At 43.0% G+C, this 23,867-nt stretch overlaps 4 protein-coding genes across 4 annotated transcripts; 3 read left to right on the forward strand and 1 right to left on the reverse strand.

The window, feature by feature from the left end:
* Positions 1-1,891: 1,891 nt before the first annotated feature.
* On the reverse strand, positions 1,892-5,045 carry lsm1 (LSM1, U6 small nuclear RNA associated). Its single transcript, XM_072682564.1, has 4 exons — positions 4,900-5,045; positions 3,860-3,928; positions 3,244-3,359; positions 1,892-2,433 (listed from the first exon to the last, which is right to left on the reverse strand). Exons 1-4 carry the CDS (start codon positions 4,943-4,945, stop codon positions 2,263-2,265), a joined length of 402 nt encoding a protein of 133 aa, XP_072538665.1. The 5' UTR covers positions 4,946-5,045; the 3' UTR covers positions 1,892-2,262.
* Positions 5,046-5,963: 918 nt separating this feature from the next.
* Positions 5,964-15,869, forward strand: bag4 (BCL2 associated athanogene 4). The gene is made up of 5 exons (XM_072682566.1): positions 5,964-6,216; positions 7,898-8,023; positions 8,182-8,376; positions 9,018-9,284; positions 10,855-15,869. The coding sequence occupies exons 1-5, from the start codon at positions 6,082-6,084 to the stop codon at positions 11,341-11,343; spliced, it is 1,212 nt and encodes a 403-aa protein (XP_072538667.1). The 5' UTR covers positions 5,964-6,081; the 3' UTR covers positions 11,344-15,869.
* A 1,045-nt stretch (positions 15,870-16,914) lies between these two features.
* On the forward strand, positions 16,915-18,478 carry LOC140557025 (dual specificity protein phosphatase 26-like). Its single transcript, XM_072681155.1, has 3 exons — positions 16,915-17,090; positions 17,246-17,454; positions 18,093-18,478. Exons 1-3 carry the CDS (start codon positions 16,915-16,917, stop codon positions 18,287-18,289), a joined length of 582 nt encoding a protein of 193 aa, XP_072537256.1. The 3' UTR covers positions 18,290-18,478.
* Positions 18,479-19,505: 1,027 nt separating this feature from the next.
* Positions 19,506-22,742, forward strand: rsph14 (radial spoke head 14 homolog). Its single transcript, XM_072681156.1, has 6 exons — positions 19,506-19,835; positions 20,947-21,049; positions 21,204-21,322; positions 21,486-21,711; positions 21,840-21,976; positions 22,134-22,742. Exons 1-6 carry the CDS (start codon positions 19,637-19,639, stop codon positions 22,370-22,372), a joined length of 1,023 nt encoding a protein of 340 aa, XP_072537257.1. The 5' UTR covers positions 19,506-19,636; the 3' UTR covers positions 22,373-22,742.
* The last annotated feature ends 1,125 nt before the right edge of the window (positions 22,743-23,867 follow it).

The following is a 23,867-nucleotide window of genomic DNA, read 5'->3' on the forward strand; positions in this document are numbered from 1 at the left end:
TCTCCTATCCAAACCCACCAGTGCAGCTACACAAGTCTTCTGAGTTTTATATGGATGATGATGATGATGATGATGAAGGTAAAATAGTGAATAGAGAATCTGAACTAATGCAGTTTTCTTTAGGGACTACTTTCTGTAGCCGCACTACACCCTGCAGCATGTATCCCTCCACCATTTTAATGATCTGATTTTAAAAGCAGGTTCTAGAGCCGAACTCTTCTCAGAACTCTGGTAGAACCGTGTCTCAGGCATCAGGCAGCGTCTTCATCACCATTAGGTGAAGAACTTTCTGTGAGGAGCTTTTATTAGAGCTTCAGACGTCTGCTTCCCTTCACCTCCACTGTAGAACCACAGCTCTGACTGGGGGAGGTTATCTAGAACCTCCACTGTAGAACTCCAGTTCTGACTGGGGGAGCTTATCTAGAACCTCCACTGTAGAACTCCAGCTCTGACTGGGGGAGCTTATCTAGAACCTCCACTGTAGAACTCCAGCTATGAATGGGGGGGGCTTATCTAGAACCTCCACTGTAGAACTCCAGCTCTGACTGGGGGAGTTTCTATTAAACAGAGATACTTTTTCTTGAATGACTCAAACATTTAAATACACAGATGTATATAAAATGTTTAAAATGGTGCAGTTGAGCTTGAGCTTAGCTCTGCATTTAGACTTTCAGACGAATGAAGTGACTACTTGGCGACACCATGTGGCAAATGAAGGAATTACAGTTTGAGGGGCCTGAAAGGTGCACGTATTTGTCACTGTACAGCGAAATGTGTCCTCCGCATTTAACCCATCTGGTAGTGAACACACACTCACACACACACACACGTGTGTTAGGGGCAGTGAGTACACACACACCCAGAGCGGTGGGCAGCCAACTCCAGCGCCCGGGGAGCAGAGAGGGTAAAGGGCCTTGCTCAAGGACCCAACAGTGGCAACTTGCCGAGCCCGGGAATCGAACCCACAACCCTGTTATCGATATCCCGGCGCTCTAACCGCTGAACCACCACTGCCCCAGTTCTCATACAGAGACTGCAAACCCGATGTACCTTAAAGGTCTGGCCTCAAATGCTTCTCTTATGTCATTACACTGAAACTGAACACAAAGTCCACAAAGAATGGAAAATGTCTTCTCTCTCATCTAATGGCTCATCTCCACGCAAGTCAATAATTAGAAAGCTGGTTAATGAATGCACTTGCTGAAGCCTTTAGTTAAGCAACCCTGCACCAGCCTAAAAACACTGACTCAGCTCAACCTATCCTGGGGTGAATTTATTCCATACCTTTATTCATCATAATATTGAATAGTTTTATTAAATCAATAGTTTTATTGACTTAAAACTGAATAATCAAACTTAACAGAATCGAGTGATAATTATTAGCCATATGCTTTGATCCAGTGGCTGTACAAAACACAGACAGCTCCATTCTATATAAATGAAGCCAAAACTATCTGCCATGTTGTCAAATCTGCATCCAGAATGCGCAGTAAAGACCAGAAGCAGAGCCAGACTCATCACCTACTCATTAGATAGACCCGCCCCCTTCTCCCAGACCGAGCCTCAGCGTCTCAGACCGTCTTCACTGAGCTTCCAGCGCAGAAGCAGAGCAGATTTCTCCCTGGGCTCCCAGTCTGTCCGGTAAGCGGACAACAGCTCCAACAGTAAAAGTGCAGCTCATGCAAGTTCCTCTACAGCTCAGCTCCTCCATGTACTGACCAGAGAAGACGCCATGCAGGTCCTGCTGCAGACGAGCGTCCTCCTCCAGCCAAGCCTGTCTGTCTGTCAATCACGTCATTCCTAAGTGTAGCCCCGCCTTCTTACAATAGTAAGAATAAGATAATTTGTCCCACAAAAGGAGACCTGCAAATCACTCAAAAGCAAAAAGACATTCAGTACAAAATAGGTTTAATAGAACAAAAATATCTTCAGTGCCGTTTAGCGTGACTTTACACAGCATAACATAAGCGCCACCATAACGTCGTATTAACACAAACACCGAGTTTAAGGTTCCATTATTCTCATCACTATAAAGTTCAAACTAAAAGCCAGCAGGCCAAGTGCTTCCGTTTGGTCCATCTTCCGTTTCCATACGGCGTCAGCGCCGTAAAGGAAAAGATGGTGAGGGTCACGCAGGGCGTGATTTACATAAAACAAAAACAGTCATGATCACAGTCTTCTGTGATGCAATCAAAGAAGGTCATGTGTGTAATACTCACTAAAACTGAACACAAAAAGAGAACGTTTAAACCTAGAGGCGTTTCAGAAATCATCCAACGTGTCAGCTTTAGGGATGGACAAGCCTCGCTCCTTCACCGCCTGCAGCTTCCGCTTCTCCGACTCCTGCTTGGCCTGCTGCTCCACTCGCTGCTCATCCAGAATCTCCTCGATGGAAACTCTCTGGAGGATCTGATCGCATTCCTTATCCAGATCCTACAGAGCAAACGAACAGTCAGCAGGGCTGAGCAGGGTTCCAGCAGAACGTCTGCACATTTTCTTCCACCACCAGAATTCACTATAGTATTTAAATCTCCGCTTGGGGGCGTAATAAAGGTAAAGGTGCACGTATTTGTCACTGTACACTGTACAGCGAAATGTGTCCTCCGCATTTAACCCATCTGGTAGTGAACACACTCACACACACACATGTGTTAGGGGCAGTGAGTACACACACACACACACACCCAGAGCGGTGGGCAGCCAACTCCAGCGCCCGGGGAGCAGAGAGGGTAAAGGGCCTTGCTCAAGGGCCCAACAGTGGCAGCTTGCCGAGCCCGGGAATCGAACCCACAACCCTGTTATCGATATCCCGGAGCGCTAACCGCTGAGCCACCACTGCCCCTGCAGAGCACCACTTTGAAGCAGCTCAACAACTTGGTGAGAGCTGAGCTAATCATGCTAAAGGATAGCTTCCAAACATGGTGGAGGTAGTATCACAATGTTCCTGTAGCCAACAATGATCTGCTCGTTAGGGTGAATACTAATAACGCTCGCTCTACATGTAGGTATTGTGATATACACTGAGGAGGCGGAGCTAGTCTCTTACATTAGGGCTGAATGGGACCTTCTTGCCCCACAGCATTCTGCAAAGTAAGTCCAACCTTACAGCAGTAGCTATACAAGACTGCATTTGTGGGCGGAGCTTAGATAGGTTGACTGTGATGGTCTAGGGTTATCCCTGCTATTCAATTACATTATTTTTAGGGCAAAGTTTCCAGATAAACAGAAGCAGTGCAGACTTACTACTTCTCCAAGTAAGACGACATTTTCTCCCCTGACGACAAATATCCCTCTGGGTATGTCTCCGAACTTCTTACCAACGTGGATCCGCTCCACCGTTTGATGCAAAACTAAATTAGCTGTGTGTGAAGAGAGAGAGTGAAAAACATTTCACATCAGAAATCCATGTTTTTCCTTCAGACTGTTTCCATAAGAGTGGAAAAAAAGTGTAACTGACAGGAATGAGCAGCTGTACATAGCGTTCCTTTAAAAAGAGCTGATCCTGCTTCTGTTGGAGTAACTGTCTCTACTGTCCAGAGAAGAAGCCTTTCTACTAGATTTTGGAGAAGGAGCATTGCTGTGAGGATTTGATTGCATTCAACAACAAGAGCTTTACTAAAGTCGTCCCCAAGTCAATCTCATTCAAAAGTTTTGGATGCTCAATGCTGGGGGATCTTATACTCCTCTAGCTCATTCCTGGCATTAGGCAGCATGGTGCCAATAGGGTCATGATGTTGATCTGCACTAGAGAGTCCTATTCTATTGGCAGTGCTTCTTCTCTACAGTGACTAGACAAGCTGTGTGTGTGCATCTGTTTCAGCAATGGGTGCAGCTTAAAGCAAGGATGTCTCCTACATACCAAACTGATCTATACTTCTGAGGATCCCAATCAGCGTTCTCCCATCTCTGAGCAGAACAAGGTGCTTTTCTGAAAGGGAAAAAAACACAAACACAAATCACTCAAAAAGCCACACACTCGCTCTGTATTAGGTCAACTTTACAGTCTGCTTATGAGAAATTATATAATATATAATATATATATTTCAATCAGAGCACCTTTCTTAAAACCCATTTACTCTCAAAACATACCATTTACAAGCTAATCCTACAGAAAATACAATTAACTCCACATTTTAAACAAATGATTTTTGTGAGGTCACAATTACCAACACCAGCAGACATTTTTGTTTGTTTTTATGAGCACCCAGGGCAGGGCATCCAATTAGAACAAAGGACATTTACATAATCCAGTACACATTAAAAAAAGGCTGTTTGGATGCAATTAGTAAGCTTTGAAATGTGGGATATGGGCCCTTTAATAGTCAGTCACTCTAACACACTGCACAGCATCAGTCCAGTGTTGGCCAGCTCCTGTCCTGTAGTCATTTGTTTTTACCACTTGAACACACCTTCCTGAGCTCCAGGTGGAGGAGGTGAGGTGCAGGAGAACACCACTATTTATAATAGTGCTAAAACAGAGTTAACACCATGTGCAAGTCTTAAAACGTGCTTGTTAGTCAATATTATTGAACAAGCAACATCAGATTAGTGGTAGGTGGTCCTGGCTCCAGCCCTGTAGACCACCTCCAGGATCTTCTTGAGATGAACGAGGTGTTGTTAAAGCAGTGCAGTGAGCTATGTAGAAAGCCTGAGGCCTGAAATACTGGATTAAACGTACTTCGTTTAGCTTTAGCAGCGAGGAGGCTGAAGTTGGCTGGAGACTGGAACTCTCCGGTCCACCTTAAATGCTGCAGCAGTTACAGGTAGAAGGGGACTCCTGCAGCACGCGCCCGCTGCATCGTTTAAGGTGGACCGGACACATTCAAGCGCAGCGCTGCTACTCAGAGCTGCAGCGGCTTCAGGCTGGGCAGTAAAGCCCACTGGAGCTCACAAACTTACTGTCGATGTCCTCGATGAGGCTGGCGGTGCCCGGCATGTAGTTCATCCTGCAGACATGCGGGGGGTTTAGGGCGCAAAGCCAGAGAAACGGTGCCAGCAAACCCCTCTGACCCACAGCCACAGCAGCAGCGCTCTTATAGCTCAACTTCCGGGGCACGCTGACCCTTTAAAGGGCCGCTCGCTTTTTAAAGAGACTTTTATTTTTATTTAATTACATTTGTGTGTATTATTTTAATGTACTATTAATTTAAAAACAATTCACTAATTATATTTTCATCTATTAGTTTTATAGTCGCTTTTAATTTGCATTGGTTAACCAAGAGTTTGTTTCAGTCTACTTCTTTACTTGTTCGCTTTTATCTGCTTTTGTATTATTGTAGTATTTATTTCTTATTATTTATTTAGTGTTTTATTGTTGTATTTTTGTTTTTGTTTTTTGGCTGCATTTTATATTTCCTCTCACCTCAACTTCTTAGTTTTTTTTTTTTGTAGCTGTATTTTACATCAAAATAAACATTTCATAGTTCATATAATTAGTTTTTATTATTTGTTTTATTATTTATTTAATTCATTGTTGCATCAGTGACAGATATAATAATGATGTCACAGATAATAAAAGTCATTAACCAATAATAATAAATGTGAGATACATTAAATAATACAGATACACAAGAATATTTGTTTCTCGTGTTTATATAGTTTATATTGTGTTTTATCTGCTAAAGTGAATTCACATTTTAAAGGTTTTATTCGATTTATCAAAAATACACATTAAAAAATGTGCACGGTAACCCAGCTTGTGATTGGCTGTTTTCGTTTATGCGCGCCTCGTGATTGGTTAGTTATTCCTGTCCCTTTTTCTGATTGGCTGTTTGCGTTTTCCGTGGTAGTCAGCAGCACTTTGCTGTTATATCCGAATATGTTTAATTCATTAAACTAAAGAGTTGAAGAAGAAAATTAATAAACACGTTTTTAAAAATAAACATTTGCAATATTAAAAATATATAAAGGCTTTTTAAGATTTAAATAAATATTTAACTGCTCAGCTCAGGCTACAGCAGCGCGGAGATTCAGTCAGACCGCAGCCAGCTACACCCGACACGATGGCGAGAATGATGGGTTAATAAGTTATTAGCAATAATACTAATATTAACATTAATAATAACGCCCTGTGCGCGGTGGATGGCCTACGACTCAGCCGGAGCGGAGAGAAGCGGGGAGGCGGCGTGGCTCCTGCAGCAGCAGCGGCACATGCAGCAGCCGAAAGCGGGCTGGAGCCCCGGGTACCAGCCCGAGAGCAGCTGGAGTGGAGCGATGGTAGGAGCCGGGGCTAGGCTAGGCTAGGCTAGGCTAAGCTAGGCTAGGCTAAGCTAAGTCTTTGACGCCGGTCTAACATCCAGACACACCAGCTCGCTGTTTTATTCACTGTTCCTACAAATGTGGTTTAATAACATACGGGTTTAATTCACTTTGTATTAAAGTTAAGGAGACGACTCTGAGCAAACTGGAGGGATTCGTTAAGTTAGCATTAGCATTAGCATAACGGCTCTCTGCTATTGCAGCACTTTAGTTCCGAATATTCGGTGAAACACTAAACTGTAGGAGAGGATCACTTATATAGCTCATATAAATAAACAGTACTGAGTTAATGAGTATAAAAATATCAGTTTTAACCTTTTAAGTTTGTAGTTTAGTTGCGTAACTAGCTAGTTAGCAAAGTTAGAGGACCGGTCAGTGCTTGTTTTGGTCACTGCTCGGAGAAGCAGGACTCCGAGGACTTTAGAAATGTAAGGGGTTTGGGTTGTTAAGAAAAATACTGTGATTAAAGAAACCTCGTGTTTCAGTCTGGGGAGAAGGTTCTGGACAGTGCCGGTGAAGTCTGTTGTGTAGCAGGGGCTGATCAGGGCATGTGTCCTGTACCTGAGCTCCTGCTCTCTCAGGGTTCCTACACTAAGCTTTTCAGGCTTTACATTATAAACCCCTAACAGATACCACACACTGCAGCTGACTTCCCATTTATCTCTATAGCACCTTTCACCATGATGCTGTCGCAGAGCAGCTTCAGAGGTCTGGGCCTGAGCCTCTTTCGATGAAGCCCATATCGACAGTGGCCAGAAAGAAACCTTGAGATGAACCTTGACTCAGAAGGGAAACCCGTCCTCCTCTGGTCGTCTCCAGATTGCACGAAAGATAACAGAACAGCGGTAGAAGAACTGATCAGATGGAGGGAAATGGTGGTTGCACTGTGGTTCATGTGAAAGCAGGCTGTGAGTGAGTGCAGGACATGCTCAGTGTTATTAACGCCACCGGTGTAAAGTTTAAGTGGAGTAAACCGTCCCACGCTGGATCGTCCTTCTGAGTGCATGGAAGAGAGACAGGAAGAAGGAAAAACAACGGGGTTAGGAAATAGGGCTGCTCAGTTTATCGCTTCAGCATCGTTATCGCAGGACGTGTGATGTCATACATTTTTTATAAACATTTTTGCTGTTTAATGCAAAAGGAACTACTTGCACTATTATCTTGTTCCATGACAGATCTTCTAGAAGCAAATTATATCTGCTCAATATTGTTTATGTTACTCCAGTATTGGATGATGTTGGAGCATTGATGTCTGGTAAAGTCTAATTTAAAGCTCTCTTTTTGTTTCTCAGTATATGTCGCAGAACAAAAATATTGCAATGTCAGTTTTTTTGTTCTAATATCATGCAGCCCTAGTAGAAACTGGTCCAGTAGCCAGGCAGGCAGCAGCGCACCGCTGCACACAGACTTGCACCAGTGAAGAGCAGACGACAAGGGACCTCTTAGGACATGAGAGAGAAAAAATATGGGGTTTAAGAGTATATAAAATATATTCAGTTCAGTTACCTTTTAATTGTAACATTAATGTTAGAAACAATTTTTGTCAAAACTTCTTTTTGTAGTCAGTTCAATTATGAATGAATGAATTTGGCGAATTCTGATATAATACTAACATATTTTCATTTTTGCTTCATTACAGGACTCAAATCCATATTGTGGCTATCCACCAAACTATTGGTACCCTCATTCACACACAGCAGGACCGTATAGTAACGCGTACCCCTCTGGAGCAGAAGTCAATGGACAAGCACCTTACAATCCACAGGTACAGTACTGCATCTCCCTTCTTGTAGCACTTGTCATCACAATAATACCAGATAAAAATCACTCCATAAGTTACACACATTGCAGATTCATACTGGATTAAATATTTAGATGATTAAAAATATATTGTTTTTAATAACCTGCTGTGCCCTTTTCCAGGCAATGTCAGGATATCCCAACGGGGTGTACAATCCGGGACAGTACTCAGCCAACATGATGCACCCCTCCAATCCGTTCTACTGCAGTGAGCAGATTCCACCACGGCAACCACCTCAGTATCATAATCAGGGCTGCCCCGATCGACCCACAGGGAGTTCTGCTCAGCCTCCCTATGCTGTACCGCATTGCCAAGGGGTAACATTATTATTATTATTATTGTTATTATTAATAAACTCGCAATTTTGCCACGCAAATAGACCAGAGGTACATTATTACAGAACACTTTTTAAAGGGCGAAGCAAACCATATAAAAATAAATAAGAATTTCATTTTCAACCTGGGGAATTGGTTTTGTGATTATTCAGCTCAACCGCAAATTATAAAAGCTTGTATGACTCAAATGCAGGTGGTTTCATTTAGTTTTTTTGTTGTTGTGTTCTTGGCAAGACAGACCAAAAAATAACTAAATAAAAACATGCTTCATGGTTAATGCACACCACAAGGTAAATGGTGGCCTGCTGAATCAACAACTGCAAAACAGGCGTCTGTTGGCTGAGGTGTTACAGCTGGGCAACCTCTGAGCACGTTGGCAGTCCAGTGGTGCTGCATTGGTGGCATCTGACTTCACTTGTATCGGAGGAGGCATGTGCTTGTCATCACCCTCCTAGTGTCTGGAGCATTGCAAGTGATAGAGGACGTCCTAGTGAGTGGGTGGGTGGGGAGTAACACTTAATTGGGTAAACCTTACTGCAGTGGATAATGGAGAAATACTCTTAGATGCCTAGTTATCATCTGTGCAGGCACATGGCTTAAGTCTTTCTTCTTTCGTCTGACAGGGTCCTGGATTTCCCCCCAGTTCGTACTCGCACTATGGAGACGGATGCCCCCCTAACCCTCCGTATCCCGCCCAGCAGCCCATGCACTCACGGCCTCAGCCTGAGGCCTGGCCTCATTCAGGCGGGTACGGACCGACACCTCCTCAGCAGCAGTGGCAGTCTGGCACCCAGCCAGCTCACGGGCCGTACGCTAACCATGCTAACCACGTACGCCCTCCGCATCCTCCACCCTGGCAGGGGCCTGCGCCACCTCCATATGAACACAAGGTATCCAGTCTGTCTGCTCTGATTCAACTGATCGTTCATAGGATTTAAAAAAAAATATTTATTTATTAAACAAATACCCTTGATTTTGGATTCAAGACTACTTTATTGTCATTCGCATCGCATGTGTTACATAGGGTTGGAATTAGAATTTGAGATTTCAAGGTCCCAGTTACACCCAAAAAGCAGTTGTGAATAAATAAAACAATAATAATAAATCTAGAATATAAGAGGGGTAGACATAAATAGGAAAAGAAATAAAAAAAATGAACAAACATTGAATGACTGAATGAAGAAGTGGATGTCCCAATACTTTTGTCCATTTAGTTTATGTAGAGACATGTAATGATCACTTTCAGTAAGAATATTTAACAGTCAAATCATAAGTATTGATCCAGTCATTATTGGAGTAGGTGTATCTCCACACAGTTCCAGGCTGAATCGTCTGTGAGTGCTGGGTCTCTAACACTCACTCTTATCTGGACGTGTAGGCTAGCTAAAGATATCTCAGGTCAGATAAGGTGCTGTTTTTGAGCAGAGTTCAGTCCAGTCCAGTCTTTCAAGTCTTTCAAGTCCTTCTGTTTTTTAACACACACACACACACACACACACACACACACACACACACACACTGGAATAGCTTAAAGGAACTCCAGCTTAAAGAAAGAACATTCCACCTGACCCTGAGTGACCCTCTGTGACGTCCTAAAGCTGGTTATGTAATAGAGCTCAACTCCCCCATTCTGAAGCTTTACACTCCGACACTTTTCACATTTACTCACACAGGACGCTCAACTCTCAGCATTCACTAAATCAATCTGAAGCACAAGTTTAAGGTGTCAGATCAGCCAATAACACGCCAGTTTACGCACTGGAGAGGCATGAGTAGTATGAGTGTCCCTTTCAATAGAAATGGGTGGGATTATGTGGATGAATAGATAGACAAACTGGTGTTAATTGCTTTTTAATTGTCTGTTTCAGTAAAGCAGACGTCGTTTGGGACGGTGTTGCTGCATATATTGTCATATATATAAAAATAGACCAAATTATAGTAACTTAAATTAAATTTAATTAATTTAATTGAATACATTGAAATGTTTTGCATCTCATTTTGTTAAGCTGCATGTGCACTAAACCTAAAAGGAGCTCTATAGAGATACTGCATATAGATGCATTACTTAAACATCCAAAAATAAATGCAAACTTGACAGTAAAGGCAAAGATTTATAGCTGTCTTTCCCTAAACTGCAAAGATAATTTACCAAGTCAACCTAAAACCCAAGATAAATCACTGAATCTAGCAAAAACACAAAGGTAATTCACCAAATCAGCGTAAAACACAAAGATAAATTATATCATCCGCCACAAAGGTGACGATAAGTCTCCAAATCAGCCCAACCAGTAGCAAAACAGCTCACCAAACTAACTACCCTCAATAAATACCCTTTATTTATTAATATATTCAATATTAAACATTATCTTTTGGGATATGTGAATAGAAATGATGGCTGTTGTTACTGCTTTGCAACACCAACATCAGCCTCTCTAATGTTTTCTTCCTAAATTTCCTCAGGAACCTCCGTATCCTGGTCCGCCTGTGCATCCCAGAAGCCAGCCATCAGGCCCCAAACCTCGGCCCAACACCCCGAACCCGAACCCAGGCCAGTCCAAACCTTCCGAGTACAGCGCACCTCCTCAGATCTACAACAGAGCGTCCTCTGGTGGCGGAGGGGCGAAGGGCGGCCCTGAACCCAAACCAGCTCCAAATGACCCGCCTCCTGCATGCTCCATCCCTACGACAGTCCCACTCAGCGATAACCCCAGCCTGGCTCGAGTCCAGCAGGTCCTGGCCAGAGTCCAGCTGCTCGAGGAGGACGTGGACGAGTTTGTGGGCAAAAAGACGGACAAAAACTACCGCTGCCTGGAGGAGCTGCTGACCAAAGAGCTGCTGGAGCTGGACTCAGTGGAAACCAACGGCCAGGACAGCGTCCGGTACGCTCGGAAGGAGGCTGTGCAGAAGATCCAGGCCATCCTGGACCGCCTGGAGAAGAAGGCCTTCTAGCCCTAGTGCCAGCTAATAGAGGGTCAGAGATAGTGGGTTTGATTGGCACTTGGTTTTCTCAGATCTTTAGTTTTGGTTAAGGGGTTTTGTTAGTTTGTTTGTTTGTTTATTGTCTTGTTTGTCGAGATTGGGTATTTTAGAGACCAGTATGTTTCTAAAAGGCGGTTCCTGGGAAGGGTGTTTCTGTCGAAAGCAGGATTTCCTAATTATCCACGTATATATTAAAGGAGGATCCACCTGTTTTTCAAAAGTGTCTAACTGAGCTGATTCAGAGTCGGGGTTCGGTGAGAAACTGAGCTTCACTGTAGAGAAACTGAGCCACTCTGATCTCTCTACAGTGGAGGTGAATGGAAGCAGGCGTCTGTTGCCATGACTACAACACAGATACAGCCCATCGTTTATCTCCTTTCCAAACCCACCAGTTTTATATGGAATGAGGATGATGATGATGGTAATATAGTGGAGAATCTCAACTAATAAAATCTATTTCTATATCTATATCTCTTTCTCCCCCCCCCCCTCTCTCTCTCTCTCCACTAATTTGCTTTGCTTATATCCATCCAAACTGACCGGGTTTCATGACTAGAACTCTGGTAGAACAGTGTCTCAGGCATCAGGCAGCGTCTTCATCACCAATAGGTGAAGAACTTTCTGTGAGGAGCTTTTATTAGAGCTTCAGACGTCTGCTTCCCTTCTCCTCCACTGTAGAACTCCAGCTCTGACTCGTTAGGTCTCACATCATGACTGGGTGAGTGGTGTGGAGTGTTGCCTTGCTTTGCTAGACATACAGTACTGTGCAAAAGATTTAGACCCCTGTCAACTAGAGTGTACAGCTGCGTATCTGGGCAGTAAGCATTTATCTCCTCAGTAAATCACTGATATCAGAATAATCACTAATAATAACACTCCTACAGAAAGTGGTGGTGGTTCATTAGAACATCTCCAAAGTTCTCCTCTCTCATGGAGTCTAGTATTATTTAGAGTTCTCCTCAGATCAACACCTGGTTTGATGGTAAATCAGGTGAGCTGCTGCTGCTGCTGCTGCTGCTGCTGCTGCTGCTGCTGATGGAGTTGAACACATCTTCTACGCTGTGCTGGCTGGACTGGGGGGCGTCCAGGAGAACCCTGGAGGAACCGAGCTCTGTTCTTCAGACTAGCTCACCGACAAGATCTCACTACTTTCTTCAGAATGAGAAGCTCTTGTTTCTCCTTTCTACTGGATTTATGTTCTCCTGCTTTATCTGTTCTGGTCAGGTCTGGAGCTTCTACTGTAGAACTCTCTCACTGCTAAGAGAGGGGTCCTAAACCTCTGTGCAGTACTGTATGACCATCTGAGCAGCTTTGTTTGAGTGCCAGTGTTTTAGACAATCCGGTACTTTTGGCCTAAACTAATCACGGCCCAGATTTTTGTGGGTGTCTCTGTGTTTGGATGAATGTAACCGGTAGAGATGCTGTCTAGGTGGAAATCCTGCGTTCTTAAACACCCTCCTGTACATGGATTGAGCCTCGTTTTAAACAAAATCACACTGTTTTTGGTGATTCCTTAGAGTGGTTAGACGCTCTTTACTGAATCTATATTGGGTCAGATTTATGGTCTTGGTTTCGGCTTAATCTGGGTCTGGAGCAACGGGCTCCATGCTGTCGCTCTCAGTGCCATAAACACAAACACAGTAGTAGAAGGGTGGGGTTGATTTGACGGCTGTCTGAAGGTGCTGGCTGCACTTCATATGTTTCTTATAATGTACATTTAACCTGTGTAAGTATAGAGCAGTCAGTCACACACACACACCCTCCCTCAGTTCATACAGTGGCCCTAACTGTGTCCATTTAGTGCTGTAGTCCTAAAGGGTGCCATAGAAGCTACTCTGACCAACACGTCCTTTAGAAACTGTCATTTGCATGTAGATTTCACTCTGTTCTCGGTCACTGCCATGTTACAACTTTCTGTTTCATAGTTGAGGAACGAGGGGAGGTCGTCTTTCATCCCCCTATTCTGTTTTGTCAGGAATTTAAATATGAAAAATATAATATCACTATATTAAACCATTGCTCAGCAGCAGTAGTCATTGCCAGTCTGGCCCAGTAATGGCAGCACACTTGTGAGGGGATAAGTGGGCTTGTGGGTTTAGAATTACAGAGGCGTAATTGAGTTCACAGTAAATCTGAAATCCTGATTATTAAGCATTATATAATATACTTAGAGGAATACTCCAGCATATTTCAGCCTTCGCTCTGTTTGCAGTGTCTGTAGCGTGTGGTCAGTTTCCACAGACAGTAATTTTATTTTGCTTCCCTGAGCTTAGAAAAGAACAGAACAGCTGCTGCCGCTAAACTTATTTATAATAGAAGCCAATGGGCAGTCGCTGGATTCCGCGACTAAATGTTTAAAATATGTAAAAATAAATAAATAAAACAAATCAGAAGCTACAGCTGTTCTGCTTCACCTGTGCAGGTGGAATGTAAAAACATCGTAATCTTACGTTTCATCCAACCTTACGACGCTGGGCTGGCATTTAAAAAATGTTTGTGTTTTTTTACGTAGAACTATTGCCTTTATTAAACCTTCAAAGACCTCTTCTTTTTTAAGGGTGCTTTTTTTTTTTGCATTTATAGTGATCAGGTTTGTGGATTCTGTAAAAGCTCCGCCCAGATCCACTGGAAAAATTGTTCTGTCACTAAACATAACAAAAAATAAAACATATTATGAAAATGATAATTAATTATTAATTATATAAATAGATTTACTGTTTAATTTACAAATATCTTTAAAAAACTTTTACTGAAAAATTCAGTATTTTTTTCCCAAGATTTACGTGAAATTCAGCCCCACGTTCTGCCCGCTGGTCTCTGTTGTGAGGGTGTTTTTAAGGTGAAAGATGTTCTGTTTCTTGTAAAATCTCAGAGTGTTCTAAAATCATTAGGTATAAATTATGAGGATTTAATGATAATATCACAGAAAAGCTAAATTACAGTTTTAAACGTAAATAATTTTACGGTGTGGGCGTTAGCGTACAGTCTGTTCTTACGTGAAAACATCACCCTTTTAATTCCCTGTTTTTGTGATGTCATAAAATCCCATTACATACATTCAGCTATTTAGCCCCACCCACCCACTCACTCACGCTGAAGCTATAAGGAGTGTGTAGGCTTAGCCTGGCTAGAACAGAGGACATTAGCCCCGCTCACTCAAGCTGAAGCTGTAAGGAGTGTTTCAGCATATGTTATTATTTATTTATTATTATTAAACAAGGCACAGCAAAGGGCATCCAATTAGAATAGTGCTCATTTGCATATGTTCAGCCTACAGCAGATTGTCCGCGCCCACTCATGCTTAAACCATAAAGATTGTTTCAGCATAGCTTGGCTTTTTAGACACAATCAGAACTGAGCTTATTTGCATATATCAGTCTTAAAGGCGCAGTAACATTAATTCTAAGGGATAAAGTGAGGTTGGAAATCTGCTGTATTATATAAATATTAATAATAATAATAAATATAATAATACAAGTAAAATAGAAGATATGGACCCTTTAAAACGAACAGAAAAGCTTTAGGTTGAGTTAAAAAGCCTTATATAGGTATTTTAGTGAACAGCCCTGTTAGTGAAGTCAGTGCCGATGAGCCGAGTCTGTGTTAGTCTCCAGGACTACGTACATGTTCAGCATACCACAAGCAATACTAGCAGGCCTTTTCACAAGGGTTTACATCATTTTAGGGGGGTTATTTCTTCTGGTTTTGTTGTTTATGGGTTTGTTTGTTGTTGTTTTGAACTGATTCTGGGTGTGGAATCCGCTAAGCAGCGTCCTGTCCGAACCCGCAGGCCTCAAACGCGAGTGTATACCAGCGTGCGGACGAGGCCTTTTTTAGCGCAGTGTAAAAATTTGTATTTACGTAATCTAAAGAGGGAGCATGGACAGGGAGGACTGGTCGTTTTCAGGACGTCCTAATAATAATTATAATAATAATAGTTAAAAAAAAACAACAACAGGGGGAATATGATAATAACTTTAATGCCACTGTATTTAATACTTTGCACCAAAGTCACTTTCACCCTGGACCATTCAACGGGTCTTCCTCCAGTCGAGAAGGATGTGTTTTTTAAAGGGAAACTCAATCGTGCCATGTTATCGGCAGGTGCTTTTCATACACGATGATCAAAATGTGATATACTGAAGTAACAATGAGTTGAAGGTTTCTGTCTAAAGCTGTTGTTCTCTGCATGTAATTAAGTCTGATTAATTTGTTGTGTGTGATCTCTCCCCCTCTCTCCCTCTATAATTCTGTACAATCTCATTATATAAACCTGAAATTGTATATTAGACAAAGCTTTACAAAAAAAGGAGAGTATATTTGTATAACGTGTACATAGAGAACACCCAACTCCAACAGAAAAGGACCAAAACCTGCTTGCTGAGGTTTCCAATGTAATGCATGATTTTGAACACAAGAGGGGGCTGTTTTCCCCCAATTTAATGATGATAGGCTGCTCACAATAATAAAAAAAACACAAGACATTGAAATTGAAACGTGTGTGGCGTATTTGGTGTGTGTGGGGTTGTTTAACCAGTCTGGTGTTTAGTGTATATGTGGCCATTTTATCAGAAACACCCATCCTTGTTGGGGTTCTTATAAAATCTTAAGCTGCGAGTGGGGTGGGTCCACCACCCACAAAAAATATCCAGCTCCAGGGCCAGAGGACAGCCTCTAGCCTTCTGGACAGGTTGACCGTACACACGATTTCGGATCACTGATGTGAGGAGCATTTGATGGCATTCAGCCCCTCGAGAGTAAAAGCGTCAGTGGGGGCAGGTATTGATGTTGGATGATTCCAAGTTTTGCCGCTCCTACTCATCCCAAAGGTGCTGGGAGGAGCTCCACCCTCGCTCTAGAGAACCCCTCAGCCCAGTGCTGGAGGCCTAGCTCAAACTTGAGCATGGTGACCCTAGGTGACCTCGTCCCTTTCCGTTGGCCGAGCAGTGGAACTGTATTCTCTGGAATGATGGTGATGATCCAACATCTTGACCTCACCAGCGCTCTTCTCACTGAATGCAATCAAATCCTCACTGCAATGTTTTCTTAAAAATCGAATACAAATTTAAAAACTTTTAAATAACCTTGATTTCTGAAGAAACCATGAATAAACAAGTGTCCCAATACTTTTGTCCAGTGGTGTATATTGATGTTGGTGGACAGCTGGGAGTGTGCACCTGTGTGCATCTGTTATGGTAACCATGGAGAGGATTTATTGCTTGTGTGAAAGCCATGTATGCGGATGCTTTACACTGTGTGTGTGTGTGTGTGTGTGTGTGTGTGTGTGTGTGTGTGTGTGTGTAAGGGGGTCTTGCCCTGAATGTGCAGGCCAAGCGTTGCTGATTGAAGGCCAAGTCCATGAGTCTGAAAATAGCCCTGTGTACTGGTCAGCCTGACCCAGCCTTCTGAGCACTGTGACTCCACAGCCTGGAGATCGGCAGACCTCTTCACTTCTCCAGGCCGTCTGGAATCGTGACGCTCGTCACGGCTCGGGTTTCATAACAGAAGTTCTGCGTCTTCCTTCATGAAAAAGGCCAAGAAATGTCCTCCAGGACCAAATTCTCCGAGCAGCGGCGCGACTCCCGCTCCTCCAAGGTGGAGGTGGATTTCACCTCGCCTGGTTTGGCTGTGATGGAGGTTGAGCAGCTTCTCTTCTCCGGGAGATCGATCAACAGCCCTGCTAATGAAGTCTGGCCCAGACTGTATATAGGAAACATGTAAGTGACCTGCAGTCGCTGTGCTCTATTAACAAGACAGCGGGTTGATTATTTGCATAAAATTTGAATAAATTAAATTAAAAAAAAAGAAAATATCATATAGTCGTTGGGTACAGCGCGTGTGTGTGTGTGTGTGTGTGGGTTCTCTTTCCCAGGGACTTTGCCGAGAACCGAGCAGAACTGCGCAGACAGAACTTCACCCACGTCCTGAACTGTGCTCACAGCTCCAGGAGAGGTGCTGAGTTCTATGACGGGATGGGCATCACCTACCTGGGCATCGAGGCCCACGACTCGCCCGCCTACGACATGAGCGTCAACTTCAACACCGGGGCAGAGTTCATTCACAACGCGCTCAGAGGAGGGGGTGAGACGCCTCCACCAAGAACATCACACTAACATCACAGCTCCCGCCCGAAAATGAAAAGTTTGTGGACACCCTTTCTAACGGGTGCATTCAGCTGTGTTATGTTGCACCCATTGCTGACACAGATGTACTGCCAATAGAATAGGACTCTCAGATAGTAAACATCATGAACCTGTGGGCACCATGCTGCATAATAATGCCAGGAGTGGGCTATAGAGGGGTATAAAGCCCCCCAGCATTGAGCTGTGGAGCAGTGGAAGTACTGTGGAAGATGGTGGTGAAGCTAGGAGTTAGGGGGTCGGGGATGAGGTGGGGTGGTGATCATCATTCAACATCCTGACTGATCTCACTAAAGCTCTTCTTGCTGAATGCAATCAATCAAATCCTCACAGCAATGCTCCTCCTCCAACATCTAGTAGAAAGTCTTCTTCTCTGGACAGTAGAGACAGTGACTCCAACAGAAGCAGAATCAGCTCTTTAATACCTGATTTCAGAAGAAACAGTGAGTGAGCAGGTGTCCCAATACTTTTGTCCGTCCAGTGTAATTGGTGGGGTGTAGGCTTTCATGGCTTGGCTGAAAGATTAGAAAGTGTACATTTGATTGGTTGGACAGTCAGACCGTCTTTTTCTCACTGTAGGTAAAATCCTGGTGCACTGTCATGTTGGCGTGAGCCGCTCTGCCACCGTCGTGTTGGCCTACATGATGCTGAAGCACAGCATGACCCTGGTGGAGGCCATCAACACAGTTAAAGAGGGCCGAGGAATCATACCCAACCGAGGCTTCCTCAGACAGCTGATTGACCTTCATATTAAACTGTACGGCTACAGAACCTGAAGGCTTCCAAACAGCGTCCACTGACAGAGCACAGGTCACGTCCTGTCTCTGGTGGAGAGGCCAGATCAGAGGGAAGAAAGGTGGACTGGGTGGACTGGGAGGGTATACTCTGTACTGGGACGGCAGCTGAAGCTCGACTGACTGTTGTTTATTTGTTTTGTTGTTTTTGTAAGATTTTTGATTGAATAAAATGCACATTTATTAAATCGAGTTCTAGCCTAGCTGGCGTAGGCCTATGGCTGTGTTCTAAATCACTCTTCTTAGTAAAACTCTTTGTAGTGCACTGTGTAGTAAGGCTGGGTGATATACTGCAGAAAAAAGAGGCATAATTTTGTTTTGGCACATATATCCTCATATATAAATAAATAAAAATAATAAAATAAAAGAAATATATATAAATATATATATATATATATAACCAGTATATCAGGGTATAATGATAACCAGCCAATGTTAGAGCAGGGTTGAAAAACCCTTATATACTCGATATATACATATATATTCATGATATGAGAATTATGCATCCTTTTGAATATTATAGACCCTCATTATGCACATTTATGCAGATTTTCTGCATACAAATGAGCCACACCTGTGGCAGTCACTACCCAGCACACAGGAAATAAAATATTCAGTTAATGGACCATCTGTCTGATACTGATTATTAATTATATACAACGATGTACAGATAATATATCTACTAATTAATAATAATAATAATAATAATAATAATAATAATAATACTTGTGGGTTCTGTTTAGATGAAACTGAAATAGTTTTCCTAAAGAAAACTCTCTGTTTCATTAATATCTAGTCCTGGTTAAATATCTAGTCCCTGTGTATCATATTTTTCTAATAATTTAAGAGCAGACCCGCCCGGCCTGAAGAGAACCCATGACTGCTGGTTAAATGGTTCCTCCCTGTGACAGAGAACCTCCTGGACATTTCTTTACAGGTCTGTGTAGCAGTAAACAGGGTTCCACTCTTAAGGAACTGTTAGACGGGTTCTATAAAGTACCAACAGAGGGTTCTTCTTCGACCTGGGACTTCAGCAGCAGTGAACCCCCTGCCTCAGTCAGATGGGAGCAGTCCTCGGTTTGGGACGCGCCCCGTGTCTGCCCACGCACTTTCTCTTGTTGCCAAACAACAAGGTAGGTTTATCGCGTAGTTGCCTAGCAACGCCACTAGCAACACAAGTAAGTCAGCGGTGTCAACACCACCGCAGAAGCAGGCCGTAAACACAGCGCGCGGGGGCTTGTTGACGCTTATTTACCTCATATATACATACATATATATATATAGTTTTTACACCCTTTACACAGTTAACACACTTCACCTCGGCGCGTGATGGCCGGCACGCGGATTTCGGAGCAGTCGCCGCCGATCATTGATCGAAATCAGGCGCCGCTAGCGTTCGGTCAGCGTGCCCTCCCGCGGCTAACGGCGGAACTGCAGCACGCAGAGCTTAGAGTCCGGCAGGGGGCGCTAGCGGCACTACGAGACCTCGTTCACGACCCGGAGCGAGCTTATGAGGCCATTTACCACGGTATGGAGCAGCATGTTATATATGTCCATATTTATAACATTAGAATAAACCCAAATAAACATAGAGTCAGTGGTCAGTGAGAGTGTCTACCTGTAATTAACTCTATATAACATTAGAATAAACCCAAATAAACATAAAGTCAGTGGTCAGTGAGAGCGTCTACCTGTAATTAACTCTATATAACATTAGAATAAACCCAAATAAACATAATGTCAGTGGTCAGTGAGTGTCTACCTGTAATTAACTCTATATAACATTAGAATAAACCCAAATAAACATACAGTCAGTGGTCAGTGAGAGTGTCTACCTGTAATTAACTCTATATAACATTAGAATAAACCCAAATAAACATAAAGTCAGTGGTCAGTGAGAGCGTCTACCTGTAATTAACTCTATATAACATTAGAATAAACCCAAATAAACATAAAGTCAGTGGTCAGTGTGAGTGTCTACCTGTAATTAACTCTATATAACATTAGAATAAACCCAAATAAACATAAAGTCAGCGGTCAGTGTGAGTGTCTACCTGTAATTAACTCTATATAACATTAGAATAAACCCAAATAAACATAAAGTCAGCGGTCAGTGAGAGTGTCTACCTGTAATTAACTCTATATAACATTAGAATAAACCCAAATAAACATAGAGTCAGTGGTCAGTGTGAGTGTCTACCTGTAATTAACTCTATATAACATTAGAATAAACCCAAATAAACATAGAGTCAGTGGTCAGTGTGAGTGTCTACCTGTAATTAACTCTATATAACATTAGAATAAACCCAAATAAACATAGAGTCAGTGGTCAGTGAGAGTGTCTACCTGTAATTAACTCTATATAACATTAGAATAAACCCAAATAAACATAGAGTCAGTGGTCAGTGTGAGTGTCTACCTGTAATTAACTCTATATAACATTAGAATAAACCCAAATAAACATAAAGTCAGTGGTCAGTGTGAGTGTCTACCTGTAATTAACTCTATATAACATTAGAATAAACCCAAATAAACATAAAGTCAGTGGTCAGTGAGAGTGTCTACCTGTAATTAACTCTATATAACATGAAGTGGATTGTTTGTTTGTTGGTATTTACCTGTTGTTTTGTGGTGTTTAGGTTGTCTGGAGAGGCTGAAGGTGTTGCTGAAGGATGAAGATACCCTGGTCAGGACAGCAACTACTGAGGTGCTTTATCTGCTGACCACACACAGCGTAGGCAGGTGAGTCAATTCAGATTACACAACACTCACTGGCCGCTTTATTAGAAACACCTACCTTGTGCTTTTACTCACTGGCCACTTTATTAGAAACTCCTACTATGTGCTTCCATTCGCTGGCCACTTTATTAGAAACCCCTACCTTATGCTTCCACAGGGAGGCGTTTTTGAGGCTGGACGTGGTCAGCTGTCTCTCAGAGCTGCTGGACGAGCCTGTGGACGCCTGTCGCAGAAACACACACCAAGCCCTGAAGATGATGTCCGGATTTCCTGCAGGTTTGTGTCTTACTGACCACTGACCATTCATGTACACTAAATGGCCAAATGTTTGCAGACACCAGAACGGGCTCTCAGACTGGACTGCGCTGTAATCACATGGGTGGTAATGGTTAATTATGTCTCTCTCTCTCTCCCTCTGTCTCTCTGTCTCTCTCCGCAGGTGTGGTGTGTATGGTGTCCCTGGGTTTGGTGCCTAGGCTGGTGATGAAGGTCGCCGTGGAGACGGAGGATATCCGAGAGCTCATCCTGTCCACCCTGAGCTGCTGCATGCAGTTGGACACTCTGGCTGATCTGGCCAGCAGGAAAGTGTCTGTGCTGAAGGAGCAACTCACACACCCTTCCACCAACATCCGCAGGGCGGCCTCCTCCGTCATGATGACCATCAGGTAACGTCCACACACACACACACACACACACCACACACTCTCTCCTCAAAGCGTGTGGAGGTGTTTCACTCTCTCTCTCTCTCTCTCTCTCTCTCTCTCTCTCTCTCTCTCTCTCCTCGCTCGCTCAGTGTTCATCTGCAGGGGAAGGTGAAGGTGTGTGAAGAGGAGGTGCTGCCTGTTTTGGTCCAGCTGCTGACTGATGAAGACCTGGAGGTCAGGGCTAACGCTGCCGGAGCCATCATGAACACTGCGGTCATCACCAAAGGTCAGTTCAACTGACCTTCTGAAAGAGCAGAAGCTGCAGACGGAAGAACACAAACATCTGATATTATATCTAATATATTTGATTTATATATTTTTTCCAAATTAATTTTTAAGCATTTCTATTGGTCCGTTCATCTTGACATTTTGAATCAATGTAGGGAAGTTCCAGGCCCTGGAGGCCGGTGCTCTGGCCCCTCTGCTGCGTTTGGTGGAGTGTGAGGACAGGGCGGTGTGTGCTAACGCCCTGCGGGCCCTCACCTGTCTGGCGGAAGTCCCCAGGGCTCGGGACCAACTGCTTCAGCACCTGCCCCTCCTGCAGACCCGCCTGCACCATCCAGAGCCCATCATCCAGCGGGCATCAGCCACCGCCATACAGGTCATCTCCTGGACACCCTGACCGGCCAGCACACCACGACCTACTGAAGATCTGAAGATCGTACTAGACGAGAAGCCACTTATTAAAAATCAGTACAGTCTTGTGCAAAAGTTTGGACACCCCTGGACTGTATGTCAGTGAACACATCCTTTGCAGAGACACACGTCAGCATATCCTAAAGCATAATTACTGTTTATTTGCCTTATTTAACATATTACAAACAAACAAAACCAGAATAGCATCTTAAATATCTTACATTTTATTGTTTACCACCCTGTTAAATTCAATAGGGGGAATAAAACATTTATATAAAATGTGCAGAAAATCTAATAAGTTTGTTTACTGTAAATTTGTTCACTTATTGTTGCTCAAAACATCAACAACATGACATTTAAGCAGACGTTTGCATCTGAAAATTTTACTTTAGATTTATTACATTTTGAATTTTTTTATTTTACTTTATGTCTCAAAATGTAATAAATAAAGATCCTTATTATAATAATACTTAATGTAAATGAAGATTCAGAATAATAAACATATCAGAATAAGAAAATCAGAATAATAAATGCAATAAATGGTTTTGACTGTTAATGTACAACCATTTGTACCAATAAGTGTATTTTTTTTTTACTCAGTGCAGTGACATTTCATAATAATATTATTATAGTAATATGAGGTGCTATATATATATCTCAAAATATCTAATCTTTGCATGCACCTTTCTAAAAGTGTGTATATATGTACTTTTTAAAACATTTACACTGGTAAAGAACTTTTAAAAAGTTTCTATACACACACACAAAAAGCAAAAGTCCCTTTGCTCACACATGAACAGCAGAGGGCGCTCTAATCAGACAGAAAGCTGTAGTGAGGGAATGTCCTGTCAGTGCATCCAAAGACAAAACACTGCCTGCTATTAATACACACACATATACAAACATGGACAATATATATATATATATATGCACTATATGTCCAAATGTTTGTGGACACCCCTTCTAATGAGCGCATTCAGCTACTTTAAGCTGCACCCATTGCTGACACAGATGTGCAAATGCACACACAGCTTGTCTAGTCCCTGTAGAGAAAAAGTACTGCCAATAGAATAGGACTCTCTGGAGCAGATCAACATCATGACCCTATTGGCTCCATGCTGCCTAATAATGCCAGGCGTGGGCTAGAGGGGTATAAAGCCCCCCAGCATTGAGGAGCTGTGGAGCAGTGGAGGAACTGTGTTCTCTGGAATGATGGTGGAGGAGCTCCATCCAGTACTTTTAGGATGGGATGAGGTGGTTAGTGGTCATCTATCATCACAGCAGGTGTCCCAATACTTTATGTATATGATGTATGTACTGAGATTCTGCACAGCTGATGATGGACCTCCGTCCAGTAAGAGCTGTTTCGAGGAAGTCCATCATCATTTATATCAGCCTATCACAGCGCATGGGCGGGACACTAAGAACCAATCACAGTGTCGTGGGTGGGGCGTGCTGTGGTCGTGCCTGCAGTCTCCGCC

This window comes from Salminus brasiliensis, chromosome 6 (genome assembly GCF_030463535.1).
Source record: "Salminus brasiliensis chromosome 6, fSalBra1.hap2, whole genome shotgun sequence".
Classification (NCBI taxonomy): domain Eukaryota; kingdom Metazoa; phylum Chordata; class Actinopteri; order Characiformes; family Bryconidae; genus Salminus; species Salminus brasiliensis.

Coding starts and splice junctions, on each gene's coding strand:
- lsm1 (XM_072682564.1), bottom strand. CDS start 4,945: ATGAACTACATGCCGGGCACCGCCAGCCTCATCGAGGACATCGACA. Junction 3,929..4,899: donor CCTCATCGAGGACATCGACA/GTAAGTTTGTGA, acceptor TTTCCCTTTCAG/AAAAGCACCTTGTTCTGCTC. Junction 3,360..3,859: donor CAGAAGTATAGATCAGTTTG/GTATGTAGGAGA, acceptor CTTCACACACAG/CTAATTTAGTTTTGCATCAA.
- bag4 (XM_072682566.1), top strand. CDS start 6,082: ATGGCCTACGACTCAGCCGGAGCGGAGAGAAGCGGGGAGGCGGCGTGG. Junction 8,024..8,181: donor AAGCACCTTACAATCCACAG/GTACAGTACTGC, acceptor GCCCTTTTCCAG/GCAATGTCAGGATATCCCAA. Junction 8,377..9,017: donor CTGTACCGCATTGCCAAGGG/GTAACATTATTA, acceptor TTCGTCTGACAG/GGTCCTGGATTTCCCCCCAG.
- LOC140557025 (XM_072681155.1), top strand. CDS start 16,915: ATGTCCTCCAGGACCAAATTCTCCGAGCAGCGGCGCGACTCCCGCTCC. Junction 17,091..17,245: donor AGACTGTATATAGGAAACAT/GTAAGTGACCTG, acceptor TCTCTTTCCCAG/GGACTTTGCCGAGAACCGAG. Junction 17,455..18,092: donor CAACGCGCTCAGAGGAGGGG/GTGAGACGCCTC, acceptor TTCTCACTGTAG/GTAAAATCCTGGTGCACTGT.
- rsph14 (XM_072681156.1), top strand. CDS start 19,637: ATGGCCGGCACGCGGATTTCGGAGCAGTCGCCGCCGATCATTGATCGA. Junction 21,323..21,485: donor GATGTCCGGATTTCCTGCAG/GTTTGTGTCTTA, acceptor CTCTCTCCGCAG/GTGTGGTGTGTATGGTGTCC. Junction 21,712..21,839: donor TCCGTCATGATGACCATCAG/GTAACGTCCACA, acceptor TCGCTCGCTCAG/TGTTCATCTGCAGGGGAAGG.